The sequence below is a fragment of the Ceratotherium simum genome, chromosome 36 (genome assembly GCF_057802395.1).
Source record: "Ceratotherium simum simum isolate JZ-2026a chromosome 36, ASM5780239v1, whole genome shotgun sequence".
Taxonomy (NCBI): domain Eukaryota; kingdom Metazoa; phylum Chordata; class Mammalia; order Perissodactyla; family Rhinocerotidae; genus Ceratotherium; species Ceratotherium simum.
The window spans coordinates 23,688,535-23,703,604 of record NC_141935.1 but is presented as its reverse complement, the minus strand read 5'-3'; the positions used below and the strand labels follow the sequence as shown (position 1 = coordinate 23,703,604).

Sequence of the window (15,070 nt, the reverse complement as noted above, 5' to 3'; positions counted from 1 at the left end):
CTGGTGGAGAGGCGGAGGGGAACTGAGGGTCTCTGCGGCTCTTCCGAGTCCTCGAGGGACGCCACCTCCTTCCTCTGTGCTTTTCTCTGCCACCTGTTCCCCTAGTCCTTACATTGACTACTGAGGACAAGGAAACGTCGCATTTGCGGAGCCTTTTAAAGCAAGCGGGGGTGGGGGCGGGGGGAAGAGGAGTCACAGACTTGTCACACTTGAGCCAGGCCCTCAGGAGCCGATCGTTTCCTAAACAGGAACCGACCCTCTGTGCAGCCTAGCGAAGGAGACCAGCTCGCGGGAACCGTGCACGTTCCAGTGAAGACACCGCGCCCCCCGCCGCCTCCCCGCGCGGCCGGAGGGAGCGGGGGAGGCGGGGCTCCCGGCTCCAGCCCCGCTGGTCCCGGGCACCGGGGCGCCCGGCCGGGGCCCACGGGTCTCCGCGCTCCCGTCTGAGCCCCGGCCAGGAGGGTCCCACTCAGCCGCTCAAGTCGGCAGCCTGGAGGCGTCCCCTGGCCCACGGCGGGCACCTGGTGGCCGGCGCCGGAAACAATACCAGCCAGCCCTCCGCCCGGCCTCTGCCCTGAGCCCACGGGGTCTGGACCGCGACCCCCACCCTCGGGCGGGGCGGGGGCCCCGGGCCAGCCGGGAGGGGGCGCTCGCGAGGCGGAGATCCCGGCTTCCGCGCGCGGCGGCCGAGGGTCCGCCGGCCAATCCCGTGCGCAGGAGGCGGGCGCACGGCCCCGGCCCGGCCGCGGATTGGCCCGCCCCGAGCTCCCGGCCGCGGATTGGCCGCCCTGGAGGGGCGGGCCCACCTGGCTCTGCGGCGCGGTCTGCGGGCGAGCGAGGAGGGTCGCGGACGCGAGCGGAAGCTGTGGGACTCCCCGGATCCGCCCCCGGGGCGCCGCCGCCCGCTGCCTCGCCCTCTCCGCCTTCCCCCGGGGCGCCCCCGGCGGCGCCGAGCGGGTTCCTGCGGCCGCCGGAACACGCGCAGCCGGGCCATGAGCGTGGGCTTCATCGGCGCCGGCCAGCTGGCCTGTGCCCTGGCGCGGGGCTTCACGGCCGCAGGTGAGCGCGGGCGGGCGCGCGGCGGGCCCTGGGCTGGGCTGGGCTGGGCTGGGCGCCGCCCCCGCCCCGCGGGCGTGGACGAGCGCGTGAAGAAGGCGGCTTTGCTCTGGGGGCTGCGGGTCCTGGTAGGCAGCCAGTCTTCTGCCCGCGTCGGGGGTGGGGGGGAGGCGCGGCCGGCACCGGGGGAGCGTTGTGGGGCGATCCTGCTCTCCGCGGACAGCGTGGGAACCGCCGGCCGGGAGCCCCAGCTGAAAGGCCGCGTCTTCTGCAGGCATCCTCTCGGCTCGCAAGATCATAGCCAGCTCCCCGGAACTGGACCTGCCCACGGTGTCCGCGCTCAGGGTAGGGGGGCGGGGGGTGGGGAAGGGGGTGGAGGCCCAGCAGAAGGGTGGCCTGATGAGCTGAGCCCCGGTGCTGGTGGCCAGCGCGGACCCCCCCGCCAGCAGCATCACGATCCCCCACCTTCCCTGGGGCAGCTCAGTGTGGCGGGAGCACCCAGGCAGGCGGACTCGGGTTCAGATCCGGACGCTGGGGTGGTTAGAAGATTAACTGACGTATTTGTGTGTGGCGGGCACCTGGCACATAGTAGGTACCCAAGAAATACTCGTTTTTCTTCATCGACTAGCTGTGTGACGTTACGGTACTCAGCTACTCTGAGCCTCAGTGTCCTCATTTATAAAGTGCAAACCACAGGAGCCACTTCCCTGAGTTATTCTGAGCATGAATGAGCGTGTGGAGAAAGAGCCTGATGAGTTAGTTGTTCCTCTTTTAATAGAAGAATGTCCCAAGTCTTCACCCCCAGCCTGGGCAGTGTGGGGGAGGATGTGTAATGAGGCAGGTGACAGGCCGTGTCCTGTGCCCAGGGAGGCTGGTGTTCCTAGCCCTGGAGGGCCCCGCTTCTCAGTTTGCAGTCCTGGAGGGGCGGTGTCCTCCAGCCAGCCCCTGGACCACAGGGAGACCATGCAGGCTGATGAGCAAGTGTCCGGGGCTGGGATAAGGCCTGACCCCGCTCTGCTTCTGGCTGTCGGGCACTACCATTTCATCTTTCCCTTCCCACTTTCCAGCCATGGAACCTTCTTACCTGGCAGAGGGGTGCCTTGGGTGCCAGAGGAGTGGTGGGGTGGGAGACACCATTTCCTGGGTGCCATGGAGAAGCTTGTCCATGTCCCGCATCTGTGCAAGACTTGCCCAGTAGCAGCGCTGGAAAACTCTGGGCCTGTGGGGGTAGGGGCAGGCCCTGGGGTGACAGAGCAGGGAGTTCAGGCTGCAGCCGGGAGGGTGGACTGGGCGGTTGGGCCAGTCCTTGGGAGGGCCTGGGCCTGGTGAGGCTGCCCCTCGCTGTGAGCCGGCAGTCTCCTCCTGCAGAAGATGGGTGTGAACCTGACCCGGAGCAACAAGGAGACAGTGAGGCACAGCGACGTGCTGTTCCTGGCGGTGAAGCCGCACATCATCCCCTTCATCCTGGGCGAGATCGGGGCCGACGTCCAGGCCAGGCACATCGTGGTCTCCTGTGCGGCCGGTGTCACCATCAGCTCTGTGGAGAAGGTGCCCGTCTCAGCCCTGGTGTCCCTGTGTGAGGGGAGGGGTGGGTGGCCGTGGGAGCTGTGCCCTGGCAACCCACTCGGCCCTCTTCCTTGCGCAGAAGCTGATGGCGTTCCAGCCGGCCCCCAAGGTGATTCGCTGCATGACCAACACGCCCGTAGTGGTGCGGGAGGGCGCCACGGTGTACGCCACGGGCACCCACGCCCTGGTGGAGGATGGGCGGCTGCTGGAGCAGCTCATGAGCAGCGTGGGCTTCTGCACTGAGGTGGAGGAAGACCTGATAGACGCCGTCACGGGGCTCAGCGGCAGCGGCCCTGCCTACGTAAGGCCCTCGTACACTTCCTCAGCTTCTGGGCACCCAGATGATCAGGATGGGCTGGCGGGCAGGCTCGGGCTGGGGTGCCGCCCACCTCTTGGGTGCGACTGGTGGAGGAGGCTGACCCCTGGAGCTAGTTCCAGTCATCGGGAAAAGCAGACTCTAGGGGGCGCCCTTGAGGGCCCGCGGCCGGGACTCAGTGAGTGTCTCCACAGGCGTTCATGGCCCTGGACGCGTTGGCCGACGGTGGGGTGAAGATGGGCCTGCCGCGGCGCCTGGCGGTCCGACTGGGGGCCCAGGCCTTGCTGGTCAGTATCTGCCCCCTGTGTGTTCTGGACCAGGCTGTGGGATGGGGGTTCCCGTGGGTCACTGAGCTGGGGTCAGGGGTTGGCTGGGAAGCTGGGATGGGGATAGGGGAAGAGCGGTGGGCGTGGGGAAGCCCGTCCCGAGGTGCAGCAGCATCTCTCTCCTCTAATGCCCGCTTCCTGCCGTAGGGGGCTGCCAAGATGCTGCTGGACTCGGAGCAGCATCCAGGCCAGCTCAAAGACAACGTCTGCTCCCCCGGGGGGGCCACCATCCACGCCCTGCACTTCCTAGAGAGTGGAGGCTTCCGCTCCCTGCTCATCAACGCGGTGGAGGCCTCCTGCGTCCGCACACGGTGGGTGGCTCTCCTCCTCCGCGCCGGCCCTCCACTCCCAGGCGGCCGCTGGTGTGGGCCGGGCGCCGGCCTCCACAACCTGTCGTCTTTGGTCCCGTTAGCAGTGTTGGAGTCTGTGCTCTGTTAATAACCACGATTAATTAGACTTCAGCTAAGTGTTTACAGGCCCTACTTCATCTAATTCTCGCCGCAGTTCTGACAGCTGGGATAAGCTTTGATGTATAGATGAGGAGGTTGAGGGTCAGAGAGAGGATTTTCCCAAGGTCAAGCAGGTCGGAAGTGATGGAGGCAGGATTTGACTTCAAGTCCATGGCTCCAGACCCTGTGATTTTCCACTCTCTCTCTCCCCATATGATCACAGGTACCACTTGGAGCTCTACATCTGTGTGGTAACCCATCCATGTTCTGAGAAGCTTGGGGATTACTTGGTCGGGGGTTCTGATTTTTGGTGGTGTCAAGTCAACAAGGGTTGGGCTTCTGTGGACGGGAAGCCTCGTGAAATTCTGACTGCGAGGTTGATTGCCTTCCTCCTTCAACCCCTCTGGGGCTTTGTCTGCAGAGAGCTGCAGTCCATGGCTGACCAGGAAAAGATCTCCCCAGCCGCCCTCAAGAAGACCCTCCTGGACAGAGTGAAGCTGGAGTCCCCCACAGTGTCCACGCTGACCCCCTCCGGCTCAGGGACGCTCCTCACAAGAAACCCGGCCCCGGGAGGCAAGAAGGACTAAGGCAGCCTCTGCCCTCGTCTGTGACCAGAGCCCTTGACTGAGGAACCGTGCAGGGAGAGGGCAGGCTCTGATTTTCAGTTTTCAGATCCTTGTTGTAAAATCTCCTTAAATCTGTTCAGACCAGGCAGCACTAGAGTCCCTCCTGTCCCATGCTGGAAGACGCTCTGAAGGGGTGGTCGATGCTGGAAGCCAGGTGCAGCCTGTACGCCTCCCACTGTTGCAGGAGAGAGAGGCTCGGTAGGAAGGTCCCCCAGAGGACCCAGTGGAGCCCAGGCAGGGTCAGCTGATGCCAGGTCAGGGAGGTGAGAGGTACAAAACATGACAAGGACTTTTTCCTTTCAGTTGAAAGTAAGCAACTTAGAATTGTCATAATTAATCAGAAATGCACGAAATGAGACTATGCTTATTTTTAACTCTTGCTTCATAGCAAGTACCACTGAAAAAGTGCTCTTCAGTGCTGCTAAGTGTAGCTACTTTAATAAAGTTTTATTTTTTATTATCCTGCTTTTCTTAGACTTCATCTTAAGTCATCATTCTAGAGAACTCGAGGCCCTTACCAGGTGGTCCCTGCTTCTGTGGGGAGCACTGTCTAAGGGCACGAAGTAGGGATGAGAGGAACTAAGGGTGCAGGCCCGAGAGCTGTAATGACGCTCTGCTCCAGCCCGGCCCCCAGGATCAGGCTCAGGAGGTTGTGTCCTAGGATGGGCCGACGCTCGTGGCAGAGGAGAGCCAAGTGGCCTGGGTGGGGGGAGGCAGGAGCCCAGACACGGGAGGAAGCTGCCTGCTTTGTGGGCCCAGGCACCTGGCTAAGCGTTGGCTCCTCCAGCCGCCCCCTGAGGGAGGAGCTGTTCTCTTCCTCACGTTCTAGAAGATGCTGAGGCCTAGACGGGGTAAGCTGTGACCCCAGGTGAGCTGTGGTCAGTGGTGGGGCCGTCCCTGTTCTTAGCCACTGGCTCTGCTGCCTCCCAGAAGCCAAGGCTGGGTGTGCCGTCCACACGGCTGCACTGGGCCTGCGGTTTCCGCGTGGGGGCTGCTGTGCCCGGCGCTTCTCCCCTGGAGCTCGCTGCCTGTGGCATTGGCATCAGCGTCAGCGCTGAGTTCAAATCTCAGTTTCTACCACTTTCAACTCAGCGACCTTGGAGAACTTACTAGATGTCTCTGACCTCAAGGTTTCATCCCCATCCATAAATGTGGAGGTCATGCTTCCTCAAAAGGTGCTGGTGGGTATGACACGGGACCTTGTGGAATTGCTCAACAGAACGTAGAACGTGGTGGAACCACCCTCCTGCAAGTGGTGCTCGTCCTTCACCCTCCTGCAGCCCTGGCTCCAACTCCAACCCTGAGGGCCCGTGGGGAAGGCTCTTCCCATGGGGCCAAAGTGACAAGTTCCACAATACCAAGAGCTGTCATTTTTAAGCCCCATTATATGGTAAGCCCTTTGCAAACTCTTTACATAAAATCTCATGGCCTGAGGACCTGGGTATAACTAAGAGTAAGGTAATGCTCAAAGAGGTTAAAGAAGTTGCTCTAAAAGATTTGATTAGACATTTCACCAAAGAAGATACACAAATGGCAAATGAGGATGTGAAAAGATGCTCAACATCATTAGATATTAAGGAAATGCAAGTCAAAATCCAATGAGATACCACTTCTACCCACTAATGTGGCTTTTTAGTAAAAAAAAAAAAAATGTTGGAGGCCAGCCCTGTGGCATAGTGATTAAGTTCATACACTCCACTTCAGCGGCCCAGGTTTGCAGATTCAGATCCCGGGCACAGACCTACACCACTTGTCAGCCATGCTGAGGCAGTGACTCACATACGAAAAAAAAAATAGAGGAAGGTTGGCATAGATGTTAGGGCAAATCTTCCTCACCAAAAATAAATAAATAAATAAAAATGTTGGCAAGGATGTGGAGAAATTAGAACCCTCATGTGGTGCTGGTGGGGATGTAAAATGGTGCAGCCACTTTGGAAAACAGCCTGGCAGTTCCTCAAAATGTTAAACAGAGTTACCATATGACCCAGCAGTTCCACTCCGAGGTATCTACCCAGGAGAAATAAAAATGTGTCCACACGAATCCTGCATGTGAACGTTCATGGCAGCATATTCATAATAGTCAAGTAGTGGAAACAACCCAAGTGTCCATCTGTTGGTTAATGGGTAAACAAAATGTGTCACACCCACACGATGGAATATTATCAGGCAGCAAAAAGGAAGTACTGACACATGCTACAACATGATGAACCTCAAAAATATAAGTGAAAGCCAGTCACAAAAGGCTACAAATTATGAATCCATTTATATGAAATGTCCAGAAAATACGAATCCACAGAGACAGAGACTGGTTGCCAGGGGCTGGGGTGGGAGTGGGAAGAGCGCGAGGTTTCTGTTTAGAGTGGTGGAAATGGTTGAAAATAAGGTTGGGGTGATGGCTGCACAACTGTACATACAGTCGTTGAATTGTATACTTAAAGTGGGTGGATTTTATGATGTGTAAATTACAGTTCATAAAGCTTTTAAAAAAACGGAAATAAGTTGCCCACCTTTCCATTAGCCAGTAGTACCAGGAGTCAAGTCCACATCCGATACCCAATCTGTCCTCTCTGCACTAGGCTGGCTGGCGAGCTGTCCCAGGTGACAGGAGACTGTCCCCTCCTCTCTCCCCCGCCCCTTCCCAGGCCCAAATCCACCAACACATTGACTGAGAACTTACCACCTGCCTGGCCCGGGTTTATGTCTTCGTGTGTGGGGTCCACCTGGCTCAGGTGAGCTCCCCCTTGCCCAGGACCCCTGTCCTTCCCTTCTGAGCTTCGACAGTGCGGTCAGGGCCAGACTTGCCTGGAGGTGGCTGCGCCTCCAGTCCCCAGGGAGAGGGAGAGCAGGGTCATCCCCTGGAAGACAGTTCTGGCCATCTCTCCCCAGGCCGGCCCCTCCCAGCTGCCCACCTTCTCCCAGGGCGGCCCCACCCCGGGGCTGGAGCTGCAGGCAGGCAGAGCCAGGGGCTAGCCACTCCCTGAGGTGGGCAGGGGGACCCCAGTGCGTCAGGCCCTGGACGGAGGTCCCGGAGCTCGTGTCCTGAGCCACAGGAAGGCACGCGAATGCCCCCTGCAAGCCTTTCAGCAGTAAGAGCCGGCGTGCAGGTCAGCGCAGCCTTTCCCACAGGTGGGCGCTGAGCCCTCTGTGCTGAGCGTCCGCGAGGCCTGGGTGTGCCCCCGTCGGTAAGACTCCTCGTCCTGAGTTGCACGAGGGCCGAGCACAGACGTGGACACAGAGGAGATGTGGAAATGGGGAGGCAGAGAAAAAGGCAGCAGGGAGGGGTGAGAGAGGAAGGACGGGTGCTAACCACCCCCCGCCCCGTCCTGGCTCCCTCCCTCCTCTGCCCTCGGGACCCCGGGGCAGCCGGCCTAGAGCAGCCCTCCAGCCCCGTCCCATAACTGGATCCCCCAGGACCCCAGAAAACACTTCCTTATCCTCACTTTGCTCTCCTATAAAATGGGGGCAACCCCCCTGCCCCCACTGTTCACGATAGTTACTTTGGGAAGTGGATGGAGGTCAACTTCTCACTTGATTTCTTTCTTTCTTGTTTCTTTTCCTTACACGGCTGATAGCCATAAGCAGGCGTGGTCTCCGTAGTTAAAAGATCAGAAAATGTTTCCCTGCTCCCACTGGCAGGCCAGGCGGGAACACAAACACCACCTGCTTCCAGTGTGACGATTACTAAGCAACACTCTCGGGAGGGACACCGGAGAGGCTGACTGCGCTCCCCTCACCAAGCCAGGCAGTGTAGACAGGCCTTTCTGCGCATGGAATCAAAATGCCTTATGGGCTGGTCCCGTGGCTTAGCAGTTAAGTGCTCGCTCTGCTACTGGAGCCCGGGTTCGGATCCCGGACGCACACCACGCATCGCTTCTCCGGCCATGCTGAGGAGGCGTCCCACATACAGCAACTAGAAGGATGTGCAGCTATGACATACAACTATCTACTGGGGCTTTGGGGGAAAAAAAGGAGGAAAATTGGCAATAGATGTTAGCTCAGAGCCGGTCTTCCTCAGCAAAAAGAGGAGGATTAGCACGGATGTTAGCTCAGGGCTGATCTTCCTCACACACACACACACACACACACAGAAAAAAAAAAATGCCTTAAAGCCTTGACCTGTGCTTCACTTTTACCAACAAACCAGAACAGGCAGAAACAGATATGGTGACTGCGTGAACTCAGTGCATTTTGAAAATGAAATGCGCCTCTCTTCAAGGTCCAAGCCAGTGTGGATAGGATGCTACTTTTATGTAAGAAAGGAGGAAAATAGGAAATTGGATAAAGAAATTCTAGAAGGATATGCAAGAAACCAAGAAAAGGGGTACGTGTGGGAGGGGATGGGGGAAGTGGTAGATGGGGGCAGGGGCAGGAGTGAGACGTTTTGTTATAAACCTTTTCCCACTGTATTGATTAGGAGTCATGTGAGGGTGTAACCCACTCACAAAATACCTTTTACAAACCCTCAGGGGCTGCCGGCTGCCCTGGCCAGCCGTGCTCTACAGGATGGGTTGCCCCAGGTGGGCAGTCAGGCTCGTCTCGAGCTGTGTCCAGGGACACCCGGGCATGAGAGCGTCTTCCTCGGCAAAGGCGGGCAGACAGGTCCTCGGTGCCCCAGTCTCTTATCTCCCTCTAGACCCCTTCTGTGCCTCTAGCCCCCACGACGGGCTGGAGCCCTGCTCTGGGCTCTGGGCACCTGGGCCTCCTCCCCACTGACATCTACCACGTTGTGTGGTAATCGTCTCCTGTCTGTCTCCCCCACCAGAGTGGGTGCTCCCTGGGGAACGGGCTGGGTCATACGCCGTTCCTCTGGTCCTAGTGCACTACAGGCAATAAACACAGCTGAATGGATGAAGGAAGGAATGAATGACACCTCTTCTGCTTAAATGTCAAGTTGGGCCGTTCCTGGCTGTGCCGATGGAGGCGTCTGGTTTACTGGGGTGAAAGGCCTGGGCAGCTCCCAATTGCAGTTTAGCTAATTTCCTGCTGGCCACTCTGTCTCGGGCACCTCTATTAGTGCGCCTGAGAAATCTCTGCCTCTGGGATGAAAAACAACTGATGAGTCATCTTTGGGGGGGTGTGTGTGCGCCTCTCAGTTCCAGGTCCACCCTGAATTCTAAGATATGTGAATATTAATTAGCTGAGTTAGTAAATTTCTGGTAACAGAGCAAAGGACTGGGTTCTCATCTTCACTGGCCAGGTGACCTCAGGCAAGTCATTAGTTGGTTTCAGTTTCAATTTATTATTATTTCATTAAAATGGAAAAATAACAATAATTGCCCGTGCTTCTCCCAGGCTGGTTGTTGTTTTGGGTAAAGACTTAGCGTAGCTGGAGTCACAGCGCCTCCCCTTTCTGCACCCCAGGCACTGCAAGGTCTCCTCTTTGCCGAGATGGGAAGCCCGCCCGGTGTTCCTTGTTGAGCTCTCATATGTCACCTAAGACGTAGACACTTCCTTAATGAACTAACACGTGTTTTCTTCCTAAGGCACAGGCACAATGTGGCACGTGCAAGATACATAAGCTCATTCAATCTCTAATTGAATAATTATGACCTAGTTATTATTTCCCCATTTTACTGATGGGAACACTGAGGTTTGGAGATGTTAGGAAGACAGTGAGGGGAAAGGCCCAGGTACCTAAAACCCAGACCCGTTTCCTGAAGCCCTGAACTGTCCTGCCCCAGGCGGGCATTGCCACCTCACTGCTCTGACTGGACTGGAAAACTCAGCTGGGTGAGGAGTGGGGGCTGTAGGCAGGGGACAGTGCTGCAGGGCTCGCTGGCAGGTGCCCCGGAAGGAGACCAGAACAGAGTCAGGACCGGCCTCCCTACAGCCTTGGTTGAGGGGGTGGGGGGACCTTGTTTTGAGGGTACCAAGCCACTGGAAACCCGCTCAGAGAAGTAGACATTTTAATTTTCTCTGTTTTATAGAAGCAAATATAACCTGCTTCACTCCTACCTGCCTTTTGAATTAAGAGAAAGGAACCAGACGAGCATTCATGGACTTCCTTTGCCCGCACCGTGACCCCATCTCCCCATCAGGCTCCCTTTAGCCTAACAGATGTGTCTGTCTCTGCTGACCCCACCGGCCTCGCGGTCTTGCGCACACCACCCCCTCTCCTGGGGGTGTCCCCTTCTCCGCGGCTCCTCCGCCCCAGATCCTCCCCCACTCCCCGCCCCTCACTGGTCCTGAGCATCCTGGACTTACACTGAGTTATCTTCTCGTGAACACAGTATGTTGCTCTTCAGTAGCGCTTTGGAGCCGACAAGGTGCTGTCACCCATCAGATCCAATGGGATTCTCACAGCGATCCCGGGAGGCAGGTGGGGAGGGCGTGGGCATCCCCGTCTCCCCCACGAAGAAGCCAAGACACTTATCTAAGGCAGCTGGGGAGCTGGGGCCAGAATCCCAGCCTCCGGATTCTAAGTCCTCTTTCCAGTTCCCCCCGGCGTCTCACAGCCGAGCTCCCAGGGACAGCGGGCGGCTCCTGAAAATGCCCCCTCCTCGGCGGGTCCACGAGGAAAGCGCGTTCACTGCCCAGCGGCAGAGGAACGGCTCCCCTGCGCCACTAGAGGGCGCCAGGCGCTAACCGCTGAGCGCGCAGGCAGCCTGACTCTGGTGGGACTCCTGTGCGGGGAGACCCCCGACCACAGACCCCGACCCGGCTCGGCGCCCGTGCCAGCTGTGGCGGGCGGTTCCATGTGTTCACAGAACAGAGCAGCTGAGTGTTGGTTAGAGGGAAGCACTTGGATCTTCCCCTCCGCGCAGCCTTTGCCTTCCGCCCTCAGCATCGTCATCCCTGGTGGGAAAGGCGGGGCAGCCGCCCCGTTCAGGTGACAGGCAGCTGCCCACACACCTGCGTCCTCCCCGGGCGTCCCGGCTGAGGGACACGAGGCTTATCGAGTGCCCCTGCGTCCAGGCTTCTTGTTGGCCGTCTGAATCAACACACACCCGTCTTGCTCAAGATGCCCCGAGAGTCAGATCACTTACAAGCCCTGTGACCTTGGGCAACTTACTTGCCCTCCAGGAACTTATCTGCAGCATGAGGACGATAACGGTCCCCTCCTTGGAGGGCTGAGACAGGATGAAATGAGATAAGGGCTGGGCTTGGTGTCTGGCAGGAGGTGAGCTCTAATAACCAGAGGGTGCTGTTGTTTTCACGGTCGTTCAGGAATCTGAGGCTCAGGGAGGCTGACCAGGAGGATGGGTCCCAGAGCCAGACCCGGTGGAGCTGGAGTCCAGCTCTGGTCTGGGGGGCCTATGGCCCCTGTTCCCCGGGCACCAAGGCTCCAGACCTGGTGCCCACACCTGTTCTCAAACCGATGGATCGCCTGCCTTTCTAAATTAAGGGAAATGGAGAGGAAACCACATGTATTGAGTTCTGTTCCCAGTCTTATCCTCCACTCTCCAAAATGCTCCCTCTGGGCCCCAGACCCTCCTGACCTGCATGCCCCCCACTGTTTTTGGTCACCCCATTTCCTCCACTGGAAATTCCTTCTCCTTGTCTTTTCTGCCTCTAAATGTGGCAGATCCTCACCTCCCACCCCAAACTTCGGAATCAGAGATTCCGGCCCTCAGCCAGCGTGGGAGCTGCTGCCCTGTGAGCTGACAAATGCTTGTTAAGTTGAATTGAGCTGATCCTGGCCGGCAGCCAACATCCCAGGTATCCAAGGAGACAGAGCAGAAAGGAGACAACCAGAGAAGAGAACCTGCGCGATTACAGTCAATATGTATTTATTTAGATCTTATCATGGGCACATGAAATGCAAATTACTCCTGTACCAGGATCCTCGATATCATGGTGTCCATATCCTGAGGCGTTTGGGGCCAGCCCTGGGAAAGGGAGGCCCAGGTCACGAGAAGCCCCAGGGGACCGTGGGGGTCAGGGGGACAGGAGGGCAGAGAGAGAAGCTGGCCTTCCTATAACTGTGTCCTTCCTCCACTGTGTGAGGAGTAAATGGGATGACGTGTCCGGCTCAATCTGACTCGCATACATTTAATCATTCAGTCATTTATTCAGTCTGCACATATGGAGCACCACTGTGTGCCAGACCCTGGAGCACCAATAAAACCAGCCCCGATCTCTTCCCCCTCTAGTGGGGCTCCTGATCTGGTGGGGAAAGCAGATACGGAGGAAACTGCTGCAACCTCCATATGGCAAGACGCTAAGCGCTCTGATGGGGCAGTAAAGAGCGAGCAGAGAGGGGGTAATGGGAAGACGGCGAAGGAGGTGATGTCGGACAGGTCTTGAAGATAAGAGGGGTTTTCCAGGTAGAAAGAGGTGGTGAGGGCGATGGGCAGGCTCAGGAGTGACACCCCGGGCGAGGGCACTGCCGGTGCCCGGGTGTGGTGGTGGGACGGATGCCCGGTGCTGGAACATCCTTCACATGGCAACAGTGGAGACAGTGGGTGCTGGGGGGCGGGTGACTGGACGGAGACGGGAAGGCTCGTGAGGCTGGACGTGAAGACGCCCATGGGAAGGCAGGTGCGGCTGTGGGAGGAGTCAGGCTTGTTTTTGCTTAAGAAGGGAAACTCAGGAAGCCTTGGAGAACAGTCATTGGAGTCTTGCGGCTATGTGGTTGAAGAGGGTAATCCACAAGGCTTAAGGACCCCTCCCCATGCCCCCACCCCGGCTTCCCCAGCACACCCACCTGTATCGTAATTGATCGTTTAAGAATCAATTCTCTAGATCACTGAGCTGCAGCAGGTGAGCGAGCTCCCCCCGCCCCCAGGCCCCCCTTGTGTGCTGAGCAGAGCACAAGAGCTGTGGTTCAGTAGGAGCTGGGTGGGGACTGTTGACCTAATGAAGCCAACACAGATCCCTGAGACGGATGGGGCGGGAAGGGGAGGCCGGCGTGGAGGCCAGGCCACACCTCCAGCTTCCTGACTCCCTGGACTGACCCGGGAAGTGCCAGAAGGAGGTCAGGTTTGAGAGAAATAACATCTGCTGTTCGTTGAGTGCCAAGGACAGGTCCACCCAGGGCGAGGCCGGTCCTCACAAACAACCCTGTGGAGTGGGTGTTTGATCCCCACTTTTACAGATGAGGAAACTGAGGCTTGCTCGAAGTAGAGGCCAGAGCCTATGCTCACCCCACTCTGCCATCGGGATGAGGCGAGGGTGAGGTGGAGACCCCTGAGGGGCAGCCTTAGAAGAGGCCAGAGAACCAGGCGTGAGTTTGCAACCCAGCAGCGTAAATTAGAGCTGAGGAGGGGAGAGCTCTGGGGGCGCCTGTGTGAGGAGAGCAGAATAGTAGTTTGCTGGATAACAAAGTAGCACAGACTGAGCGGCTTACGCCACAGACACTTATTTTCCCACAGTTCTGGCGGCTGGAAGCCCAAGATCCCGGTGTGGGCAGGGCTGGTTTCTTCTGAGGCCTCTCTTGCTGGCTTGCAGATGGCCGCCTTCTCGCTGTGTCCTCACAGGGTCTTCCTGGGTCTGTGTCCTAATTTCCCCTTCTAAGGACACCAGTCCTATTGGACTAGGGCCCACCCTCATGGCCTCGTTTTACCTTAGTGCCCTCTTTAAAGGCCCTCTCTCCAGACACAGTCACATTCTGAGGTCCTGGGGGTTAGGGCTTCACCATATGAATTTGGGGGGCACAATTTGGCCCATAACAAGCAGAGCCTGGGGATCATGAAGACTCAAGAGCTGAGGGGAGAAGGACGAGCGAGAGCTTGGGAGGACAGGAGGGGCAGACCAGGGGGTGGAGGAGGGAGCTGGCAGGAGGAGGGCGGAGCTTGCAGGAGGAGGAGGGCGGAGCTTACGGGAGGAGGGCGGGGCTGGCGGGAGGAGGGCGGAGCTTGCAGGAGGAGGAGGGCGGAGCTGGTGGGAGGAGGGCGGGGCTGGCGGGAGGTGGGCGGAGCTTGCAGCAGGAGGAGGGCGGAGCTGGTGGGAGGTGGGCGGAGCTGGCGGGGGAGGGCGGGGCTGGCGGGAGGTGGGCGGAGCTCGCGGGAGGTGGGCGGAGCTCGCGGGAGGAGGGCGGAGCTGGCGGGAGGTGGGCGGAGCTGGCGGGAGGAGGGCGGAGCTCACGGGAGGAGGGCGGGGCTGGCGGGAGGTGGGCGGGGCTGGCGGGAGGCGGGTGCAGGAGAAGCCCCGAGGCCCGCAGATGACGAGGGCCCGGTGATCCGGGTGAGAGGGGGTCAGGTGAATGGGGCTGTGTTCTGAACTCAGCACTTCCAGAAACGGGAGGATGCTCAGGAGGCAATGGACGTGGCTGGAGTGGCCACCTCCACCTGCCGCAGACGCAGGTCAGCGGGTCGTGGAGGGCCCCTCTGGTCATCGCCAGCGGGGCCGCGGCGTCTTCATCAGGGAGAGGGAAGGCCTCTGCCCAGGCTGCGGCCGGGGCTCCTGCTGCCCTGACCGCCTCCCTGCTGGCGTGGCCAGCTGGACATCCAGGCCACAGGGGAGCAGGCTCTCTCCAGGCGTGTCCTCGCCCCTCAGCGCATGGGGTCTGCCTCAGGCCCGGTCCATACCTGGGACAAAGGTGTCCTGAGCGCCGCTGAGCCGCTGACCGCAGGGCCTGGAGCCCGACCCACGTTTGTGAGGCGCTGTGACCTCTCCTCATCGCCCCGTCCCCGGAGGGGCCAGCTTTGTTCCTTCCCTTTCCCCGCGCTGCCCGCGTCTGGAACCCACCTAGAGCGGCTCCCATCTGGGGACCAAGGGACCTTGGCCTGTAAGATGGGAAAGGCCGGGCCCTGTTATTGGACACGTCCTGGGGGTCTCAGGGGTGCCTGG

General features: G+C 59.0%; 1 protein-coding gene across 1 annotated transcript; it reads left to right on the top strand.

The window, feature by feature from the left end:
• Window positions 1–842: 842 nt before the first annotated feature.
• PYCR2 (pyrroline-5-carboxylate reductase 2) lies at window positions 843–4,799 on the top strand. Its single transcript, XM_087424421.1, has 7 exons — window positions 843–1,059; window positions 1,331–1,401; window positions 2,425–2,604; window positions 2,702–2,923; window positions 3,133–3,225; window positions 3,412–3,575; window positions 4,135–4,799. Exons 1-7 carry the CDS (start codon window positions 993–995, stop codon window positions 4,298–4,300), a joined length of 963 nt encoding a protein of 320 aa, XP_087280547.1. The 5' UTR covers window positions 843–992; the 3' UTR covers window positions 4,301–4,799.
• Window positions 4,800–15,070: the final 10,271 nt, after the last annotated feature.